The following is a 19893-nucleotide window of genomic DNA, read 5'->3' on the forward strand; positions in this document are numbered from 1 at the left end:
AGGAGAAACATGCAGAGACTACTACTCCGCGAGGAATGTCCGCAGTCATTCAGGCTTTCATAGTCGAGCGCACTTCCGCGTTGTAGTTTCCTGTAAAAATGTCCGTGAAAAATCCCCGCGATGTGAAAAATACATGCCGAGCAGTCACTGGTGCGCGGAGCTTTGCGTGCACAAGGCTTGCGGACGTCCGCTTTGAGTTGAGTTACGCTTCATGTACGTTCCGCCCGAGTATGTTCGGGCATTTAATGATGAATGGATCTCTGTGTGCGTGGCTCCGGGGGTGGGGGTTGGGTGAAAATTGTCGAATAGCATCCCAAATTTTTTGGAATCTGGGTTTAATCAGGGATTAATAACAAAATTTAAATCAAATTTAAATGTTTTTATGAAAGGACTGCATGTTTAAGTACATTAAGTAATAAAGTGGTATATGAATAGGTTTTGTGAATCGTGGAATTTCACTTTCATCTACTTCTAAACTTCTTGCATCGTGACTTGCCTAACATCAAGTCCTCTGCTGAGAGAACATTCATGAGATCCTCCATCCTGTTGTTTGCTTAAATTCATGGGTATCCAAAAATACATTTTCCTGAAGAGGGGGTGTGTGACGCCTCCGTCTGACCACACAAGTGCTCACTGTTGTTCTGAGAGCATCTCTTTGTCACTTTGTGTATTTCAGAAACGTGTCTGTCATTCTGTCAAAGTGTTTTTTGTTTTTGGATGATGAGTTGAGAGCCGCACAGGTTTGAATTTACTTTCTAAAAACTTTAGGAAAAAAGGGTGCCTTGTTGCATTTCTCTCAAATTTGCAGCTTTTTAGTTTTCATACCAGTTTAGAGATTTTTCTGATTTCCCTTTCCCCTTGTTTTTCTGTCTGGTATTGAACAGTTACCACAGTGGGTGCTGCTTTGGACCTGTGATGTGCGAGCGTGTGTGCTTGTGTGTTTACAATCCTTTGGTATCTCTTGTGTTTCCACTTTGCTGGCTTTGATAGCACAGTGTCTCGGGCGGTAGGGGAATGGGCTTTACAGCGCCGGCTTCATGTCTTCTTTTATGTCCGTTTGAAACGTTGCAGAGGAAGATATCTGAGAGGCCTTTTGAGTGTACATCGTTTGAATGTAAACCCTGGACAGAACACGATGCACTGTGCTACAGTTGAGCCATTTAGCTTTGAGGTAATCCAGGGTGATTTACACTAAGTTAAACATTCATTGTCTTGTTCAAGGACAAATCATTTACGAAGACTGAACATGTGAAGTGCCAGTTACAGGACCCTCCCACAAACAGAGATTGTCTGTATATCTTAGCAACCATAACAAGGAGCTCTGGATTTCTGCCTATGCATGAGGCTATAGTAACAAGACTGTGTATCAAAGCAGTCTGGATGGTGAAGTCTTTTTTTAACCTTTCTAAAGCAAAAAATACAAAGGAACAAAATGTAAGGAAGGGATGAAACAGTGTGTTAGTCTGCCTTGATGTGAGCTGCAATTGTTAACATGACACGCTAACTAGCTCACAGTTTACAGCAGCAACTAGGGACGCACTGATGTGAACTTCTGGGCCGATCACTTGTGCCAGGGAAACAAAGGAAACTTTATTGTATATAAAAAAAGAAACAGTCATAAAGTCTTCATTACGCAATCTTTAAATGAGCACGAATTTAGTTGTACAAATAACCTTAACTGTAACGTTTTATATTGCGGTGAAAACATCAGCACATTTCACCTTATTCAAGTTTCACACCAGAAGCTAAATTTACAAGATTATCACGATGTGTTTAATTAGTTCTAGCATATCACAATATTTTTAGGCTATACTGCAATACATGATATATATGTCGAGACAGAATCAAACATAACAATATTTCTGACCACATACACTCTCTGATGTGTCAGAGTTTTAGGGATGACTATTGTAGTTAAAGAAATAATCACCAGTAATGTGGATATATATAATGACTAAGTGGGTTACGGCAAATGTTGAACAAATAGAAATGCCTGATAAGTTGATAAATTTTAATTACTTGTAGCCTTTAAAATGAGGGAAAAAACATAATTTATGCCATGTCTCGATACAACTATATCCAGAGTCCAAGACAATACATTGTCTCATATCTTGATAACGATATATCGTCATATTGCCCAGCCGTATGTTTAATAGTAATGATATAATTTATTTTCACCTAATGCTCACTTTTACTGAATACAGCTTGAATGCATCATAATGTAACTCTATGCAACCTTCATCAGGAGTTATTTGCAGACATCAGTTAATAACCACAAACATTAATTAGCTCCCCTTCTGTCTTTTTTTGAGACAGATTTGTTGTTCACAATGTAGCACGATCAGCCTGCATCCCTGACACCTTAATAGTGGATTTAGTGCATCCTTTCGGGGTCATCCCTATGTTCCCCAGGTCCTATGTTCCCCCATAATATAGGGGTAATAATATTTGGTTCATCCTTTCGAACCAAAAGTGTCCTGGAGAAGATTGCTGTTTGTCCCAGACACATTTTGTAGCCCTGCTTTTTAATCTGTGCTGAACTGATGTGCCACAGTGAAAAGCATTGGTCACTGCTATTGGTTAATGTCATCTTATTTGCCGATAGGGCAATGGCAGTCAACAAGAATATCAGTCAATACCATTGTTAAGCCAATAAACAGGTGTGCCCCTTGTAACCTTAGAATACTTCTGAGACCACGGGTTAGCATATCATTGAACTACTGATAGTTGTTTGTGGGGTTGCAGGGTACTTAATGAAATGTCTGGCTCACAACTGTCAGATCCACTTCGTAGCCTCATATTCCTTCACCATGTAGAAGCCATTTTGGGATGCTGTAGGAGTTTAGGATAATATTAGCAGGTTTGTCATGAACTTTATTGGATCTGAGGTTTACACTCGGGCAACTGTTAAATTTTCCAGACACGTCGGTTAGGTTTCATCCGAAGTTTTCAGCCTTTTTATCGTACTTTTATGAATGCAAACAGACATTTTGCCTGGCACACATCTTTAGTCTCAGCCTGTAAGCATAGTATCATGTGTCAACGTGACCTCATCGCAACTTGTCCTATTTTGCCGCTTGGGCACATGCACCAAGCATTAGGGTTAGGGTTGGAGGTTAGATTTAGGCAACTTAACTGCTCGGTTATGGACAAAAAAAGATTGCGAATGTCACCAAAAACCATTTGGCTTTGAATTCCACAAATACTGCAAACAATTATGTAGTTTGCTGGTCTCGAACGCTCGTCTCTTGGGTCAGAGTCTTGTGTCACCCACCCTTAGCGGACTTTCACGATCTTTAAAAGTGTCCTTTGTTGCTCTGACTGTCTAATAATGACACGGATGGGTTTACATTGAAGTTTTTGTTGAAAGCCCTGCGTGTCTCACAGATACATCAATTGCATATTTAAAAAAAACCCTTACAGATTACTAATTTAAAGTCAACTGGGTATGTGGCCACTGTTTTCAGCCAATTCTTGTAGCTAACGTTAGCTTAATTAGCTAGCTAGCTACAGACAATAAAATCTGCCAACGCGACATTTGTCATTTCAGCCTGCACAGTTGTTAGTCGATGGCTTTTGTCTACGTCTATCTGAATTCAAGGATCCGTTATCTTATTCTGAGTGGCAAATCTGTCACCATTACCATCGTAAACTGTGCATGTGCTATGTGAGATTGTGAAGCTTGAGGCGTGGTAGCATCTGTAGCTTATAGGGGCTGCGCGTAGCCACCAGACATTTACACATTTTCCTCACATTAAATCAAAGTCGTACTCCATCACAACCGAGCTAAACAACCACTTAAAGACGACACCTTTCTGTGACTTTGCTCCATTGTTTTCCAGGTTTAGACAAATTAGTGGATTCACAGAACTGTAGCAGAGTCTCATTAGAAGCTATATTCTTTAATTATATATTTTAATTAGGTGGTGTGTTTGACTCAAATTACCCTGGCCACATCTTGCTCGAGGCTTGCAAATCTCAGAGTAGCAGCTATCTATATCTCGAGTGCTAGACTTTGCACTTTTCAGCTTTGCAGGATATTCTTTTTTCCAGGGGCTAATTTAATTTAAAGTTAATTTTCACCAATCGTAGCTCATCCCATGTTTCAGTTACTTTTCTTTTAGACTCTGTATCAGTATGCAGAGGAGGTTTAGCAGCCAACAAGGCAGTGTAGCTCACTGAAGGGATGTAAAAATGATGAATTACATGTAACACTATGATTCAAAGACTTTAAGATGCCCTGATCTCTCTTTGTCTAGTTCTCTTTCTGGCCTTTTTTGATTTCTTTCTCTCTTGCTTTTCACTCTCTTTCACACACACACACACACACACACACACACACTTGTATCCACATGCACCTCTCTGTTTCTCGGTTTCAGTCTCTCACTCATGCACATGTCCACAGGGGAGCGCCAGGAGTGGATGGAAACTCTTCAGACGGCCACGCGCCCCCCCGCCTGCGGCTCCCAGAAGCGCTCCGACAGCCTCTCCCACCCCTCCTCCACAAACAAGCGAGGCTTGTTGGAGCTCCGCGGTTACAAAGGCAGAGTGCTGGTGTCCCTGGCGGGGAGTAAAGTCAGGCTCTGCAAAACAGAACAGGTACTTCCAACACCGCCGGGACTTCCTCTCTACAGGATGACAGCTTCCTGTTTGAAAAAGGGGAAGATGATAATCACAGCCTATTTGAAGCAGATAAGGCAGAGATGGAGATGTTCATGAAAGATACGGGGAGGTTCATGAATGTGTAATTTGAAAAGTAAATATATATGTGTGAAAATGCCTCAGGGTTCAGGGTCCTGAGATATATTGTGCTCTATTCTTGGTTTGTATGAGCACATGTTAGCACATAGGGCACACTAAATGTAGCCAAGTTATTTATGAGGCTTTGTTGACCGGACACGCCAACACAACTACGACTAGCAACCTTTAAAAGTGGGCTAAAATAAAAGTATAGTGGATATATAGTCAGTAAAAACAAACCAGCTTGGTACAGCGGAAGAAGAAGAAGGTGCTGCTTCGCTTTGATGGCTGGTCGGACAGGTGCTCAAACACGCCTAGTTTATGGCTTGATTGTAAATGAAACACTCAGAGACTTTTAATTTTAAACAAGGACTTAGGTTTTCTGGTCCAGACCTAATATCCATGTGAAAATGAGGAATGGTACACTTTACATCAACCGCCCAACCTGTTCACATCCCGACTTGTCACATATCACTGCTTGGGCGTCTACAAATTACAGACTAGGAAACTTGTTGTGTTTGTCATTGACATTCCAGTATGTCCATTTTATGTCCTTTCAAAATACACGTCCCCTTTTCACAGGAAACGTACAGTTTCTGCTCATGAGATGCATAGCGTCTTTTTTAAGATGAACTTAATACGTCGGTAAAACAACTCGTATTTTTGTTTATTTCCTTGCGCAACAAAAACACACGGTTAAGTGCCAAAAAAAAATAAATCATAGTTTGACTCTACATTCATACGGTAATCAAACACTGGGCTCCTGGGTGAAAATCCAGGGTTTGTTTGACCCATCCACCACCACTCCCTTCCCATCCACCTTAAAGGGACTTTCTGGCTTCGAAAGGTGGTGTCCGGCCGCGTCTGAATTGGTCTCTGCCGAAATCACTGACAAAGCGATAGTATCTGACGACTTCAAAACTCTCCATGACTTGAGAACGGGCTGTGCTGCCACGTATTGTTTTCTTATGTTCGGAGCTGGACCATTATTTAGAGAGCTATTGAAATATATATACCGTTTTGTTATTCATTGCGTGCATCAGAGTGCAGAGCGCACTCTAGGCCCAGACGGAGCAGGAGAACGTCAGGTGTAGTTAAAGTGAAACTAAAGTGTTCATTGCTCTGGGTCTGAAAGTTTGTTTTCACTTGCCTCTGCATCAGCTGCTCCTCTCATCAATCATTCGGATCAGCTCTGATCGGATTGACTGATCAGTTATCTACCTGGTGACAACACAGAATGAGACAAAGGGACACACACACACACACACACACCAGGAGCAGCCTCAAAATCACCCTTGTCAAACCCACCAGACCCCACTGAAGTAAACAGTAATTTAAGCATATATAGACTCAGTATATTTTCACATTTAACTGGGTGAATTAAAGATTTGTTTCAACCAAACCAGAGTTGATGATTGTTGGAACAGTGGAAAGATGAACCAAGAGTGTTTGTGTGAGTTTTAATTTATTTCTGTTGACTCTGAATGAAGTGTGTTTTACGATGATAAAATAAATGGAGTCTGGTGGGTTTGGTGATAGCAATTACAGGGCTGTTTTTGGTTAAACAAAAAGGATCTTACTCTTTCACAAAAAGGTCTATCTCTGTAGGGATCCCTTCCGTGATGTCAGACACTCAGAATAACAATCTGAGCATGTCGGTGGCAAACACAGACACTTTTGGTGGATGGAAACTGACAGGGCACAATTTTCCAGCCTGTTTACTGCTGTCAGCTGCAGTGGTCTTGTTCAATACTGGGCTGATTTAAATTGTTGTCTCCATTAGTTACATAGACACAAAAAACTTAGGAAAATGGGGTTTAGGTTGAAAAATACCATAGTTGCCCTTTCATAAAACAAAAGTCAAACCGGCCAACTTGTAATAAAATTCGGGGCCGTTGATACTCTTGAGGGTTTGGGGCCCTGGGGCAGTTGTGGTTAGTAATTCAGCTCTGCTCCTCTCATCGACTTTAAAAGTAGTGCACTCCAGGCAAGTCAGCCAGCAGCACTATAAGTGTCAGCGGCTGCCCCAGCCCTTTTTGCTCTCAGTGCCAAGTCGCTCTTTGTTCAGCCAGATTTTTTTTTTGTGCTCTGAAGAGGCACTTCAAGCATCATTGTTGCCCAAATATCACACAGTGACCCCAAGTGATCCTCTGATGTGCTAAGTGCCCTTTTGGTTCACCCGTTCACCCTCTTGCTAGCCTAAATATTTCCCTTAATTGGCCCAAGTGCCCTGCTGCTGCTATCCTTACTGCTCTTTTGTGACCTATAGGGAAAATATGAACCCTAAAGGCAGATTTAAAGTTGTTAATAGTTGGCTCTACTCAGAGCTAGCGCAAGTGGCTTACGTCGTTGTGAGCATTTATACTTGTATGGTGATGTGGCTGTGACTGTTTCGGAGGCAAATGTACTTGTCCCTCAAGTTCTTCCATCTCATGAATTTGCTCCCATCTGGCAGAGAAGAGTCATAAAAAGTATATATTTACAGACTTTCTCAGTTAATCTCTCCTCAGTTTGGTCCATGTTCAATAGGGCTGGGAATCTGTGTTCTATACTGTTAATGTATCGACCAAAATAGCTCAGGACCAAGTGGTATCCAAATGTCTCCAGTCAAACGTTACCTGAATTTGATCTTGTTTACACCAGGGGTCAGATCCCAAACCTGTCCGACCTCTCCACCACATCAGCAAACTTTCTGTTGCTGCCTTCTCCAGAGCCGCTCACTGAGTCATTAAAATGGTTCCAACAAACTCACACTGACACTGAAGTGGCTCGACTGCTGTTAAATTCGTTAATAACCATTAGGTAACGTTAGCTGGGTGATTGTAGCAGTCTTTGATGGGTGTTGAACGAAGTACTCTATTGGTATCGGTATCATTTTAATGGTACTGGTAACTTTTTTAGGAAGAATTTTTGGGCGGCTTTTTTACCTTGATTGGAAAGAACAGCTGAAAAAGAAAGGGAAGAAAGACAAAGGGGGCCGCATGCAACAAAAGGTAGCTGGTTGGAACTGAATTTGTTCCCTTCTGAAAGACTTGGCGTACATGGGGCCAGCGTTCAAAAGAGACATGAAAAGAAAGACGTTGGACTCTTTCATCAGACAGACATTGGAATGAAAATTGGGTTGACGATATTTAAGATATCAAAGGATGGTAGAATTTCATGTTGTGTGGATGTCAACATTAGTTTTGCAGACGTTGGGTTTTGTTCTTTATACCTTGTGACTTATTCTACGCCAAGCTGATGGATAGCATGTGACGTCTGGAAGACACTGGATTTTGGTGACTTAACAACACAACTTAAAACCAACAAAATACAAATGCTGTCTGTCGTCACTGTTCTGCATCCAGTGATGTTGGCATTGGACGTTGTCCTGACATTGAATTTTGGTCACTTCATGTCACAACCCAAATTCAACCAGATATCAACGTCTAACAATGTTGCTGTCCAGCTGGGCTGCGCCTCAGATAGTCAGTGCACCCTGCTGCCGTCTAACGCCACACAAATATCTGAGAACTTTAATGCCCACCAGAGCTAAAACTTTTTTGGTAACTACACTGTCTTCCTTCTGGCACCATGGTTAGACCAGTTATTCTGTGTTTGAATTGTCAAAATTCAAACACAAGAGGTGGAGATATTGTGACTTTTGGTTCCTGGTATGAGTCGATTCTAAAAACCCTGAGTCTTTTTCTTAAATCATTCGGCATGCTGCTAAAACATTAGTGTGCTTATTTATAGGACTTTGTATTTGTTTCAGAGATCATTTTGGAGCCTCTTGCTGACACATGACCAAAGAGCCTAAAAAGTCAGCAGTCCTTTACTTAGCTGTGTACTTAGAATACACTTCAACAAACTAATACTGTCTTTTGATAACTCACATCTCCTCTTAACAGCAGAATAAAGTAGAGATCAGTTTTCACTTTCACACGTAGTTTCTCTTGAGTCTTTCTTATTTGATGTGAGTCCAATTAAGCCCCTGATAGTCCCTGCTCACGTACAGAGACTCCGTTCTCCGCCTACTCCTGTCCCGGCAGCGAGATATCCTATCTGAGATTGAAAGATATCTCACACGCAGTGATACTATTTCTTAAAGTGCCTCACACGTATTTGTGTGCATATTTGATACACGCATCCAGCTCATCTCCATTCCTCCTTGGCTCTCATTTCATTTTGCTCTATCTTTTTAGTTTTCTTGTTTGCCTTTCATTATTTTCTTCATTAGCGTGAACAAACATCTTTGTTAGAATTCTCTTTTGGGTATCACTCCATGTCAGCACATTTCCACTTCCTTGATCTGAGACAGCGGGAGAAACGCAGGGAAAGAGGGAATCAGAGAGAGAGGACAAATTAATTGTATTATTTCAGCTTACGAGCTAAATCCCCGGCATAAATGTGGCAGCGGCAGTGCGTTTTTACAGAGAGAGGAAAGGGAGGCGGGGAATGGAAGAGGAGAGAATAAGAGATGGAAACAAAGAGACAGAAGTAGAAAGATGAAGTGAAAAGAGTGGAGGTGCACAAGTGAGAAACGAGCGTCGGCGGTTTGTAAGGAAAAAGGAGAGAGTGATGGAGAGCGAGAGCGCGGGGAGGGAGGTAGACCGTTGCCCTGTTCAAGTTCAGTGGAGTGGAGTATTTAATCTAACATGATGAACGAGCTATTGGAAACATCATCCTCCCAGCTCCTCCTTCACCACCCCTACCCCATTTCTCATGGGCCGTAAGCCCTGTGATGAAGCTGTGTTTAAGGTCATTTTAACACCAAGGTAAAGAAAGTCAGATGAAGCGCAAAGTGTGTGTCACACACACACGTTTACTCTGAGAATGATCTGGGATGCATGCGCTGGCGATAGCCATGGCCACAGGTATTATGTTTTTGGGTTGTCGATCCGTCCATCTGTTCCGTTCTTGTTAGCATGATATCTCAAGGAGGAATAAATGTCCACAGGGACTCAAACTTGATCTGATTTGATTTTGGTGGTCAAAGGTCAAACATCAAAAGTCACCATGAGCTTGCATCTGTTTCATTCTCGTGAAAATAGTATCTCAAAAATGCCTTGAGGGACTTTTTCAAATTTGGCACAAATGTCCGATGTTACTCAAGATAAACTGATTATATTTTGATGGTAGGAGTCAAAGGTCAAGGTCACTGTGACCTCATTCGTGTCATTTTCATGAAAGTGATATCTCAAGAATGCCTTGAGGGATTTTTGCCTGTCTCATTTTTTTGAATGCTTTATCTCAAGAACACCTTGAGGGGATTTCTTCAGATTTGGCACAAATGTTCACTTGGACTCAACAATGAACTGAAACTTTGGCAGTCAATAGTGGAAGGTCAAGGTCACTGTGACCTTGTGTGAGTCATTCTGATGAATGTGATATCTCAAGAATGCCTTGTTTTTTTTCTTCGAATTTGTCACAAACGCCCACTTAGACTGAAGAATGAACTGATTTGTTTTTGGTAGTTGAAGGTCAAAGGCCAAGTTCAAGGTAACTGTGACCTTGTTTATGTCATTCTTGTGAACGTGATATCTCAAGAATGCTTTGAGGGATTTTTTTCAAATTTCCACTTTGACTCAAAGATGAACTGATTCGTGTTTGGTAGTTAAAGGTCAAAGGTCAAGGTCACTGTGACCTCAAATAACATGTTTCTGGCCATTAATCAGGAATTACTCAACTAATTATGACAAAATTTCTCACAAATGTCTATTAGGATAAAATAATGACGTTAAATGATGACATTTTATATCCCAAAGGTCAAAGGTCAGCTTCACCGTGACATCATAATGTTCTGCATAAACACTTTTCTGGCCATTATTCAACGTAATAACGCAGGAATAGAAGGAAAGACATTTGGTCAGGTACTGAATTGATGACACTAATAATTTTGGGTGTTTGTGTTAGCATGTGACATCGAGGCGTTAATTGTAGTTGTTTTTGCTCCTTTTATTCACAGGTTTAAGTTTGATATCTAAGACTTTTTTCATGCATTCAGTAGACGTACTTCTCTCAATCTTTGGTCATAATTTTGTTCTGTCAGTTTGCACTTTTACTTTTCTATAATAATCCATCCACCTGACAGGTGTGGCATATCAAGATGCTGATTAAAAAGCGTCAGTACTACACAGGTGTACCTGGGGATGGTCACAATTAATGACCACTCTAAAATGTGCAGTTTGATCACACATCATGATGCCACAGATGTCACAAGTTTTAAAGAAGCATGCCATTGGTATGCTGCCTGCAGGAATGCCCACCAGAGCTGTTGCCCATGAACTGAATGTTCATTTCACTGGGCATTTGGCAGTACATCCAACCAGCCACACAACCGCAGACCACATGTACACCAGCTCAGGACCTCCACATCCATCCTTTCTTGATATACTACACTTGTCAGGTGGAGGGATTATCTTAGAAAAGGAGAAATGCTCATGAACATGGATTTTAACAAATCTGTGACTAAAATATGAGAAATTTATCTATTCAGTGCAAAAAAAAGTCCTCGACCTTTAACTTCAACCTGTATGAAATAGGAGCAAAACCAAAAGTTTTGCATCTAAATTTTTGTTCAGTATAATTCTTCTTTCTTGTACTGGCTTCGGTTAAACACAGCTTTTTGTCTAAAACAAAATATGCTTCCTTTTCCCTCCCTTTCATTCCTACTTAATAAAAGTTACACATGCAGTGGAGCCTTCTCTGGTGGGGAAAGGTATTCTGAGTATACAATAACAGCGAGACTGAGGATTTAATTAATCTCTGCTTTAATTAAATCTCTTTCTCATTTGCTCTTCTCAAGATCTTCTTTGTAACAATTAACATCATCCCAAGACTGCAAGGCCGTTTTGTAGAATTTGTGACACTAGAGTGAGTCTCGTTTCACCGAGGCACTTCCTCTTGTAATGAGTTCTGTTTCTTTTGGCATACCTGATACATCTAAAAGATAATCAGCATATTTGAAATGCACTCTACACTACTGTGTGTGCGGTTTGGTGCGATGTTTCTGTTTAACTATGAATAGAAGTGCAATTTTTACTTCTGCTTGTGCTCTACTTTACATGCGCTGTCCACACTCAGGGACTCAGGGCCCTTAAGGAGCATTCCCATTAAGGGTGTGAGGGTTTTGGGCTGTCCCACTGTCATATTTCTAAGGGTATGTGGGCTCTCTGGCAAACCCTTTGAACCCTTTATGTACACTATCTGTGAGCCCACAGTTCTGCAAACTTTGCCTGATGGAATACTCCAGAACTCGTAGCGTTGTGACGTTAAAACACCGGGTTACCTGGTGGGCCTGGAAACGAAAAGTGACAGAGCTACAGAGTTTAAGAGTCTTTTGCTGAGCGGACTGTTGGCTGTACACACACCTCCGTCACCGTTAGATTCAACTTGGTCTCACTCGGACGTCAGCAAATACCAGAACTTGGGCAGTGACTTCCAGCGTCAGACATTGCAAAAAAGGGCATCCTTTCATGTTGGCATGATGCAGGGGGACACGCAGCCAAACAACAATGCAAGTTTCGGGGGCGTAAGTCCGAGTAGAATGGGCGGGAGGGTTCCAACAACCACTGATTTTCACCCAAGAGGCCGGAGTTTGCTTCTCGTATGATTGTAAAGCCAAACCTTGTTATTTTTTTTACCTAAAACCAACCATGTGCGTTTGTTGGCTTAACGCAACCATGTGTGTTTGCTGTTGGTTGAGTTGGTTGAGTCAGGAGACAAGAATGTTGTCCTAACCCCGGTTCACTCAAAAGTCGTCGAAATAAAGAACTTTGTCTGTGACTTCTGGCATCAGACACCTTCAAGAAAGTTGTTCTTTCAAGTTGGCATGATACGCAGGCGGTTGCTGTTATTATTTACTGGCGTTAGACAGCGTCAAGGGAAACGTGGTGGGACGATAATGAAAGTTAAGGCAACAGAAATCCTAGTAGGGCAGGCGGGAGAGGTGGTGGATGGGTCCGAAAACCATTGACTTTCACCCGGGAGGCTGGTATTCGTGTCCTGTAAGATTTTGTAAGTATATTTTGAAAGAGACTGTATGTAAACTGTACATTTCCTGTGAATGAACAGAAGTGTATCTTGAAAACAGACAATGCATGTAACAGGTAGAAGCCGACATGTGTCCCAGAAATAACAACCAAAGCACCCATGGTACCTTGCACGTCGTATGTTGACATGGAAAGTCCATGACCAAACGTTGATATGTGATGATGTCTGAGTGAGAGTGTGTTGTTCGATCAGGAGGACGAGGGAGAGATGAAAGATTTGCCCACAGATATCCAAACACACATCTTTTCCGATCTCTCTCCATATTGCTCAATCAGCTACTACAACCCCCAAACATTGATGCGCGGTTTTATATGACCAGTGTGGCTAGCTAGTCGACCAAAGTCTCATTTAATTTGACGAACTTTTGTATATGTCCCTGAGTGCAGGATGAGTCATCAAACATTTAAAACCAGGGTTTGAGAGTAGATATGAGGTGTTGGCATAGCGACACTTTGAGCTAAATCCTAACATCATGCTAACATGCTCTCAAAGACAATGTTAACACACTGATGTTAACCAGGTTTAATGTTTACCTTGTTTAGCATCTAAGTTTAGTGTGTTAAGATATGTTCACATCAAACGATACAGTATTTTTGGAACATTTTGGAACTCACAAGAATTCACCATTAAGAGCAGCTGTGCAAGTTGACTAACCGGGGGAGGCAGCGAACGGCTATCTTTGTTTGCAGTGAAGCACTATTTATAGTTGAATGTAAAAAAAGCTCTTAGCCCTGACACAGTGTGAACCAAGATGGTAACACTTTTTTTTTTTTTTTATCACACTGTCACAGCAGGGCTTTACCACTTCACACCTTCTGTTGTTTACTTACCACAATAAAAGACCACCTTCTTATTGTCAGAGCATTTTGCTAGGAAGCATTTTAACAAATAGCTTACACAAGTCATAGCTATAGTTTTAGAACTTACCATGTAACGTTTGTTCTGTCTCTGTCACATGCACATAGACAGCGCCATTGTTTGTTCTTTATGTCAGTCAAGAGAATCTCAACTAGGGGCGCATTCACACCAGGATAGTCGGGGGACTCGGTTCGATTGGGTGGGGAATGCTGAAAAATGTCACACCTTCATTTAGTTCAGTTCACTTTGACACTGCACTTTTTAAAGCGGACCAAACCACCTGGACAACGACACGCAGTTACAACAGCTGCTCGTTTGGGGTTGGTATTGCCCGAAATGACTACTGACAAGGAAGAAAAAAAGCACGAGGGAGAAGAAAACCCAGCTCATAAATTGGCCAGGACTGAAAACCGAAATCCATCTCCTTTAGCTGGCTTGGTCACCACAAAAACACCAAACACCAAAATGCACTGCGCTCTACGTCACTTCCTCTCTTTGGTTCGCTGGATAGTCCGTTTGTATTTCACAAACAGTGACGCACGGTTTTATATGACCAGTGTGGCTAGCTAGTCGACGAAAGTCTCATTTGATTGGACGAACTTTTGTAAATGTCCCCGAGTGCAGGATGAACTACATCCTTACATCAGCATGCTAACATGCTCTTAAAGACAATGTTAACACACTGATGTTAACCAGGTGTAATGTTTACTTTATTTAGCATCCAACGACCATTGACCAGGAAGAAAAAAAGCATGAGGAAGAAGAAAACCTGGCTCATCGATTGGCCAGGACCGAAAACTGAAATCCATGCCCTTCAGCCGGCTTGGTCACCACAAAAACAACCAAACACCAAAATGCACTGCGCTCTACGTCACTTCCTCTCTTTGGTTTGCTGGATAGTCCGTTTGCATTTCCCACTGTAAGCGAACCGCACCATGATGCGCGGGTCGACCCGTAACCCGCGGGACCTGCGGGTCGGGCAGCAGTGATCGTCTGTTAAATCGGTCTGTAAATGATATTTTGACATTATTGGCTATTACTGTCATGGCATCCGAAGGTACTGATGCGTTGAGCAGGTGACAGTCCGCGGCCATTTTCAAAAGTCACTTGTGTCACGTACTCCAAAAGAAACTTGTTGAAACTTTAAACAATAATTTATTGTACAAAACGGGGGAAACAAACATTGACAAAAACGGTTCCATAATTCATATTAAATTCAAAAGACAACGAAAAAACAGCTACAAGTTAGAGGGAATAGTGATAAAGTGGTAAAACTTGGCATTGATCCACAGCCTCAGACGGTTGCGCTCAAGCCTGCCGTGCACACAAGCTCAGTTGGTATACTATACCATATTTTCACATTTTTAACAATGCAATTTAAAAGTTTGATTTTTATTTTGATTTTTATTGATAACCTGCATTTACCAACAACAAAAAGACTACATTTAGCACCAAAAAAATATGTAAAAAAAAAACAAAAAAAGTTAAGAAAAAAATGAATATCGAATACCAAATTTTCATAACGAATACCTACCCAGAGAAACGAATATTTGAATATCCGAATATTTGGGTACAGCTCTAAAAAATAAAGTAAAATACAATAAAATACAAAGTACAAGATAATTCAACATTTTACAACTAAACAAACAAACAAATATCAGTTTAAAAAGCAAACAAAACAAACATAAACAAAACATCTGTTCAGGCTTACCCACTCAAAGAGAGTAGGAAAGCCTGAACAGGTGAGACTTGAGACTTGCTTGACTAACATTGATAAAAGACTCAACTTGACTTTGACTTGAGACAGATGACTTGAAAGGACTTGGCTTTAATTCAATATTAAAGGCACACTAAGCAACGTTGGGCGTCACTTCTGCTTACGTTCAACAATGTTATCAAACACAACGGAGCTAGCGGATCGTGAGGAGATATTTGCTGTATGTGACATATGACTTGACTTGTGACTTGCTTGACCTGAGCAATGACTCAACTTGACTTGCCTGACTTATAGCAGGAACTTGACTTGACTTGCTTGATTCTCACCACAACTAACTTGAGACTTGCTTGTGACTTGCACATGTGGGACTTTCCCCCATGTCTGACTCACTCTGAAGCAGCATCAGACTCATGAAGTCTTTATAGCCGTGCTCCACATGCACAGTAAAACTCTTTAAATATACTTTTGGCCAAGTGGCTGACAGACAAACTGTGACTTTTACCACACTGTAAAACCTCTTGTCACTTTGACACATGACTTTCAGAGATACTGTCACAATACTTTTTTTGTTTGTATCTAAAATAACATAAAGTAATAATATAAAGCTGTTATATAAAAATTCTTACGCTGCCTTTTATTCAGGTTTGCTGTAAGCGCATTCATCACTCGCCTCTTTCCATTTCTCTCTTTAATCTCTATACGTTCAACCAAAGTCTTTGTTTTCTTGCTCTTCCCTTTTCTTATCTTTTACTATCAACCGCAGTTCTTTGCTTTCCTTGACCTCTGTCTCCACTGTCTGATGTTTAAAATAATCACAAGTCTTTTGTCTCCATTGAGTGTGTGCTCTTTTAAACTCACCTCCACCTCCACGAGACAGTCTGTGCCTGCATGCTTTTAGAGCATCTTAAGCGGTTGAGTGGACATGGAATTGGAGATAGAAGTCGAGGCTGCCTTTACTTGTCTGGCTTCTTTTAGAGCAGCTCGGCACCGTGGAGTGACTGACTTGTACAATGAGAGGTTGAAAAGCTTTGAAAGAAATTATAATTGGATGCATGACTGGAATATTTAGAGTTCGCCTTTGCTCAGCACTTACCAGGTTAAGGTTATTAATTTTGGGTACGAGACAATTTCTCTGGCATTGAGCAGGAATTTGGTGACTTTTCTTGATTTGGGTTGATTTGTATTCTCTTTGAGCTGATAAATTAGTTCTCTCTCTTCTTGTTTAAAGGGATAGTTTGGATCTTTTGAAGTAGTCAGTGTATTGCCTATAGTAGATGTCAGTCTGCAAGCCTCCAGTTTAGAGAAGCAGACAGGAGTACTGCCACAGCAGCTAAGCAATGTACTGCTGTGGATGGGGGCAGAACATGTTTTAACCACCAAGAACAATCATTGTCGGTTAAAGCTGGCATTACATGTAGATAATTTTCACTGCTTTGTCTTGCACAGGCAGCAAATTTAGTCTGGGAACTGAAGCCGTTATATTGCTCCGGGTTTTAAGGGCTGTAAGTAAACATAGAAATTCATAAATAATTCCGATAGCACACGAAAACTGTAAAGAACTAATCCTTGTTCGAACCAATGAGCCTAACTTTGGACTGCTGTAATAAAAACATGAGCTGCTGGGGACAAGTCGTCCTCCTGCTGAGCCTGTCTACGTCGGAGTGCCTGTTAGCATAAAACATTAGCATTTAGCAAACGCCTGGAACGCCTAGAGTGTTCAGTTCATAGATGAAGTTGACAGACTTATTTTTTTTGCTGCAACAAGTTACAGTATCGATGAATAACAAAAAAAAAAATGTATAACTAGATAAATGTGTGATGGCATTTATGAATAAGAAATAGTACATTTATACAAATAAATAAATAAACAAATAAATTTAACATTTATAAATTTGATGTCTCATTTGATTTGTTGCATATTTATTTATGGTGACAATTAAGCATTTAATTACATAACTATTTATTTATTCATTAATTTACGCATTTATTATATTATTTTATATTTATTCATTTATTTAGGCATTAAAATATATGATTATATTTATATTTATTGAAACATTAACATATATAATTTGATTTTTTTTATATGTTTAAACAATAGCATATATAATTATGTTTTTTATTTATTTAAGCATTAACTTATATAATTGTGTTTTAATTAATAAAAACAATAGCATATATAATTATGTTTTTTATTTATTTAAGCATTAACTTAAATAATTACATTTTCATCTATTTAAACATTAACATATATGGGCATTAATTGTCTTAAATGAATCGTCCAAGTCTTACAATGCTCAGACATGGGAGGAAGCATACTATAGTCTTTTCTTTTTTTATTTCTGAGGATGCACTTTAGAATTTGAAAATGATTGGTAATATCTATTTTTTAATAACTTAACTTCGATCAGGATGAAGGACCCAGCAACACATGTACATTTACTACATGAAATCAAATGACAAATGAAGACGCTTTTTTTGGGGCACAAATACAGACTTTTACAATAATATAATATGTTTTCCACCCCTGGTTATTGATGTTTTTAAATGGGACTCTTTTAAGGTGGCTAAAATACATTTTGCTGCTGCCCCTGTCTACAGCAGTACATAGCATAGCTTCTGTGTTGACACTCAGGCCTGCTTCCCCAAACCTAAATTGTGCCGACTGACATCTACTGTAGGAAATGCACTCACCATGGATAAATGCCTCGTACAAGCCCAAACTAACCCTTTAAATTCTTTGAAATGCTCTCTGTAGTACAGTATGTGGACAAACAGTGTATAAAATCACGCATGCGTGCACACATTCACCTCTGGGTATTTTCCCCTCTCCCCCTATAAGCACCATTATTGCCACCTACCTCTCTGCTGTTGTAATTGGGTGAGTTATTTTTACCTCTAATGCCTCCACTTCCTCTCCCCATCCCTCCTTCCCTCCATCCTTGGTGAATTAATTGGAGAGGGCAGGAGGCCACGGCACATATTGGGTAGGTAACGAGTGGCGAGGGCTGGACGGCCGCTAACACCCAGTGCTCTAATTGGCTGCCTGAGAGGGATGAGGGTCATTAGGTATAGGTGACTGCTTTGCCCTCTCAGCACAGCCACGCACTCTCATGCACATACATTCAGTGCATACAGTGCAGGTGCCTTCCTCCTCCATACGTCCCTCCAGTATGAGACAGAGCAGTTATGCAGTAATATGTATACCATCAAACCCTGATTATGCCGTCAAGCGTCTTTAAGCCGTCGAACAAACTGAATTCAAAAGAGAAATGACTGTATGTGGGTATAATTGATGGAATAGAGAAGGCAAGTTTCTGCTGCTTCGGAGCCCTCACATCAAAACTTTTAGCTCAATTAGGACCTCACTATAAAGTGAATTCACTTGTCTCCTGCTCCTTTTCTTTATCTTCCTCTGTCTGTCTCTTGCACCCTCTCTTTCTGAGCTGAGAGTGCCTTAAAGAGTACTTTTGGTATTTTATAACCTGAACCCTATTTTCCCATGTTTTTGTGTCTACGTGACTAATGGAGACAACAGGTTTTTTTAGCAAGATGGCTGCAGCTCACAGCTGAGAAACCACCTACAACATAACCGCTCAGGGCATTTGTGCACCGTCAGTTTGCGTTGGATTTCGGAGCTGTTTCTGATTAAACAAAAATGATCTAAAAAAGGTCTATTTCTGTAGGGATCCTTTCCATAGTGTTGCCAGACACTTATAATCACAGTCTGAGCCTGTCAGTGGCAAAAACACTTTTAGTGGACGTACATTGAAGGTGCCCAAATGCCCTCAGTGGTTACATTGCAGCCTGTTTCAGGGCTGCCGGCTGCACCGTCAATTTACATCCACTAAAAATGTTTGTTTTTGCCACTGACAGGCTCAGATTGTTGTTGTTACGTGTCTGACAACGATATGGAAAGGATCCCAACAGAGAAAGACATTTTGTTAAAGAGCAAGATCCTTTTTTGTTTAACCAGAAACAATAGGGAGATACAACGGAGCAGTTTATTTTGATTTGTTTTTGCATTCTGATGTAGTTTTTTAATGACGATCTTCTAATTTTTTTTTTTAAATGTCACTCCTTTTTTTCAGCGTCTTTTAAGTATTTACCAGAGTTGATTATTGTTGGAAAAGTGGAAAGATGAACTGAGACAATTTTAGTTAGATTTATTTATTTATTTATTTATTTATTTATTTATTTATTTATTTATTTTTATGGATTTTGGAATGAGGTGTGTTTTACCATGATATAAAATTGCTGTTTATTTAAAAATGGAGTCTGGTGGGTTTGGCGATGGCTGTTTCAGGGCTGTTTAATGGAGCCAGAGCAGTGACAGTACATTTTGGCATCGAAAATAAAATTCAGCATTGAAAAAAGAAACATTGGCACTGAAAAAAAAAAAAATCCACGTAAAAAATAAAATGCAAGCATTCGAAATGAATTTTATTTTATTTTTATATTTTTTGCAGTCTGAAAATTGGCAGAAAGTTGAAACTGAAAAAGGAGATGGGGGGGGGGACAACAAACAAAAAAAAAATGACACT

The 19893-nt window shown here is 40.4% G+C and overlaps 1 protein-coding gene across 8 annotated transcripts in view; it reads left to right on the plus strand.

Moving 5' to 3' along the window:
• Positions 1 to 19893, plus strand: part of arap2 (ArfGAP with RhoGAP domain, ankyrin repeat and PH domain 2) — a 253644-nt gene that overhangs the window by 63109 nt on the left and 170642 nt on the right. For all 8 annotated transcript variants that reach the window (XR_007448601.1, XR_007448602.1, XM_049568438.1 and 5 more), the window contains exon 9: positions 4406 to 4599. Coding sequence is in view for 6 of the 8 variants with exons in the window: in XM_049568438.1 (XP_049424395.1) it covers positions 4406 to 4599 (194 nt within the window). In the remaining 2 variants the exon portion in view is untranslated. The remainder of the gene's footprint in view (positions 1 to 4405; positions 4600 to 19893) is intronic.

The sequence above is a fragment of the Epinephelus fuscoguttatus genome, linkage group LG23, assembly GCF_011397635.1.
Source record: "Epinephelus fuscoguttatus linkage group LG23, E.fuscoguttatus.final_Chr_v1".
In the NCBI taxonomy this organism is placed as follows: Eukaryota; Metazoa; Chordata; class Actinopteri; order Perciformes; family Serranidae; genus Epinephelus; species Epinephelus fuscoguttatus.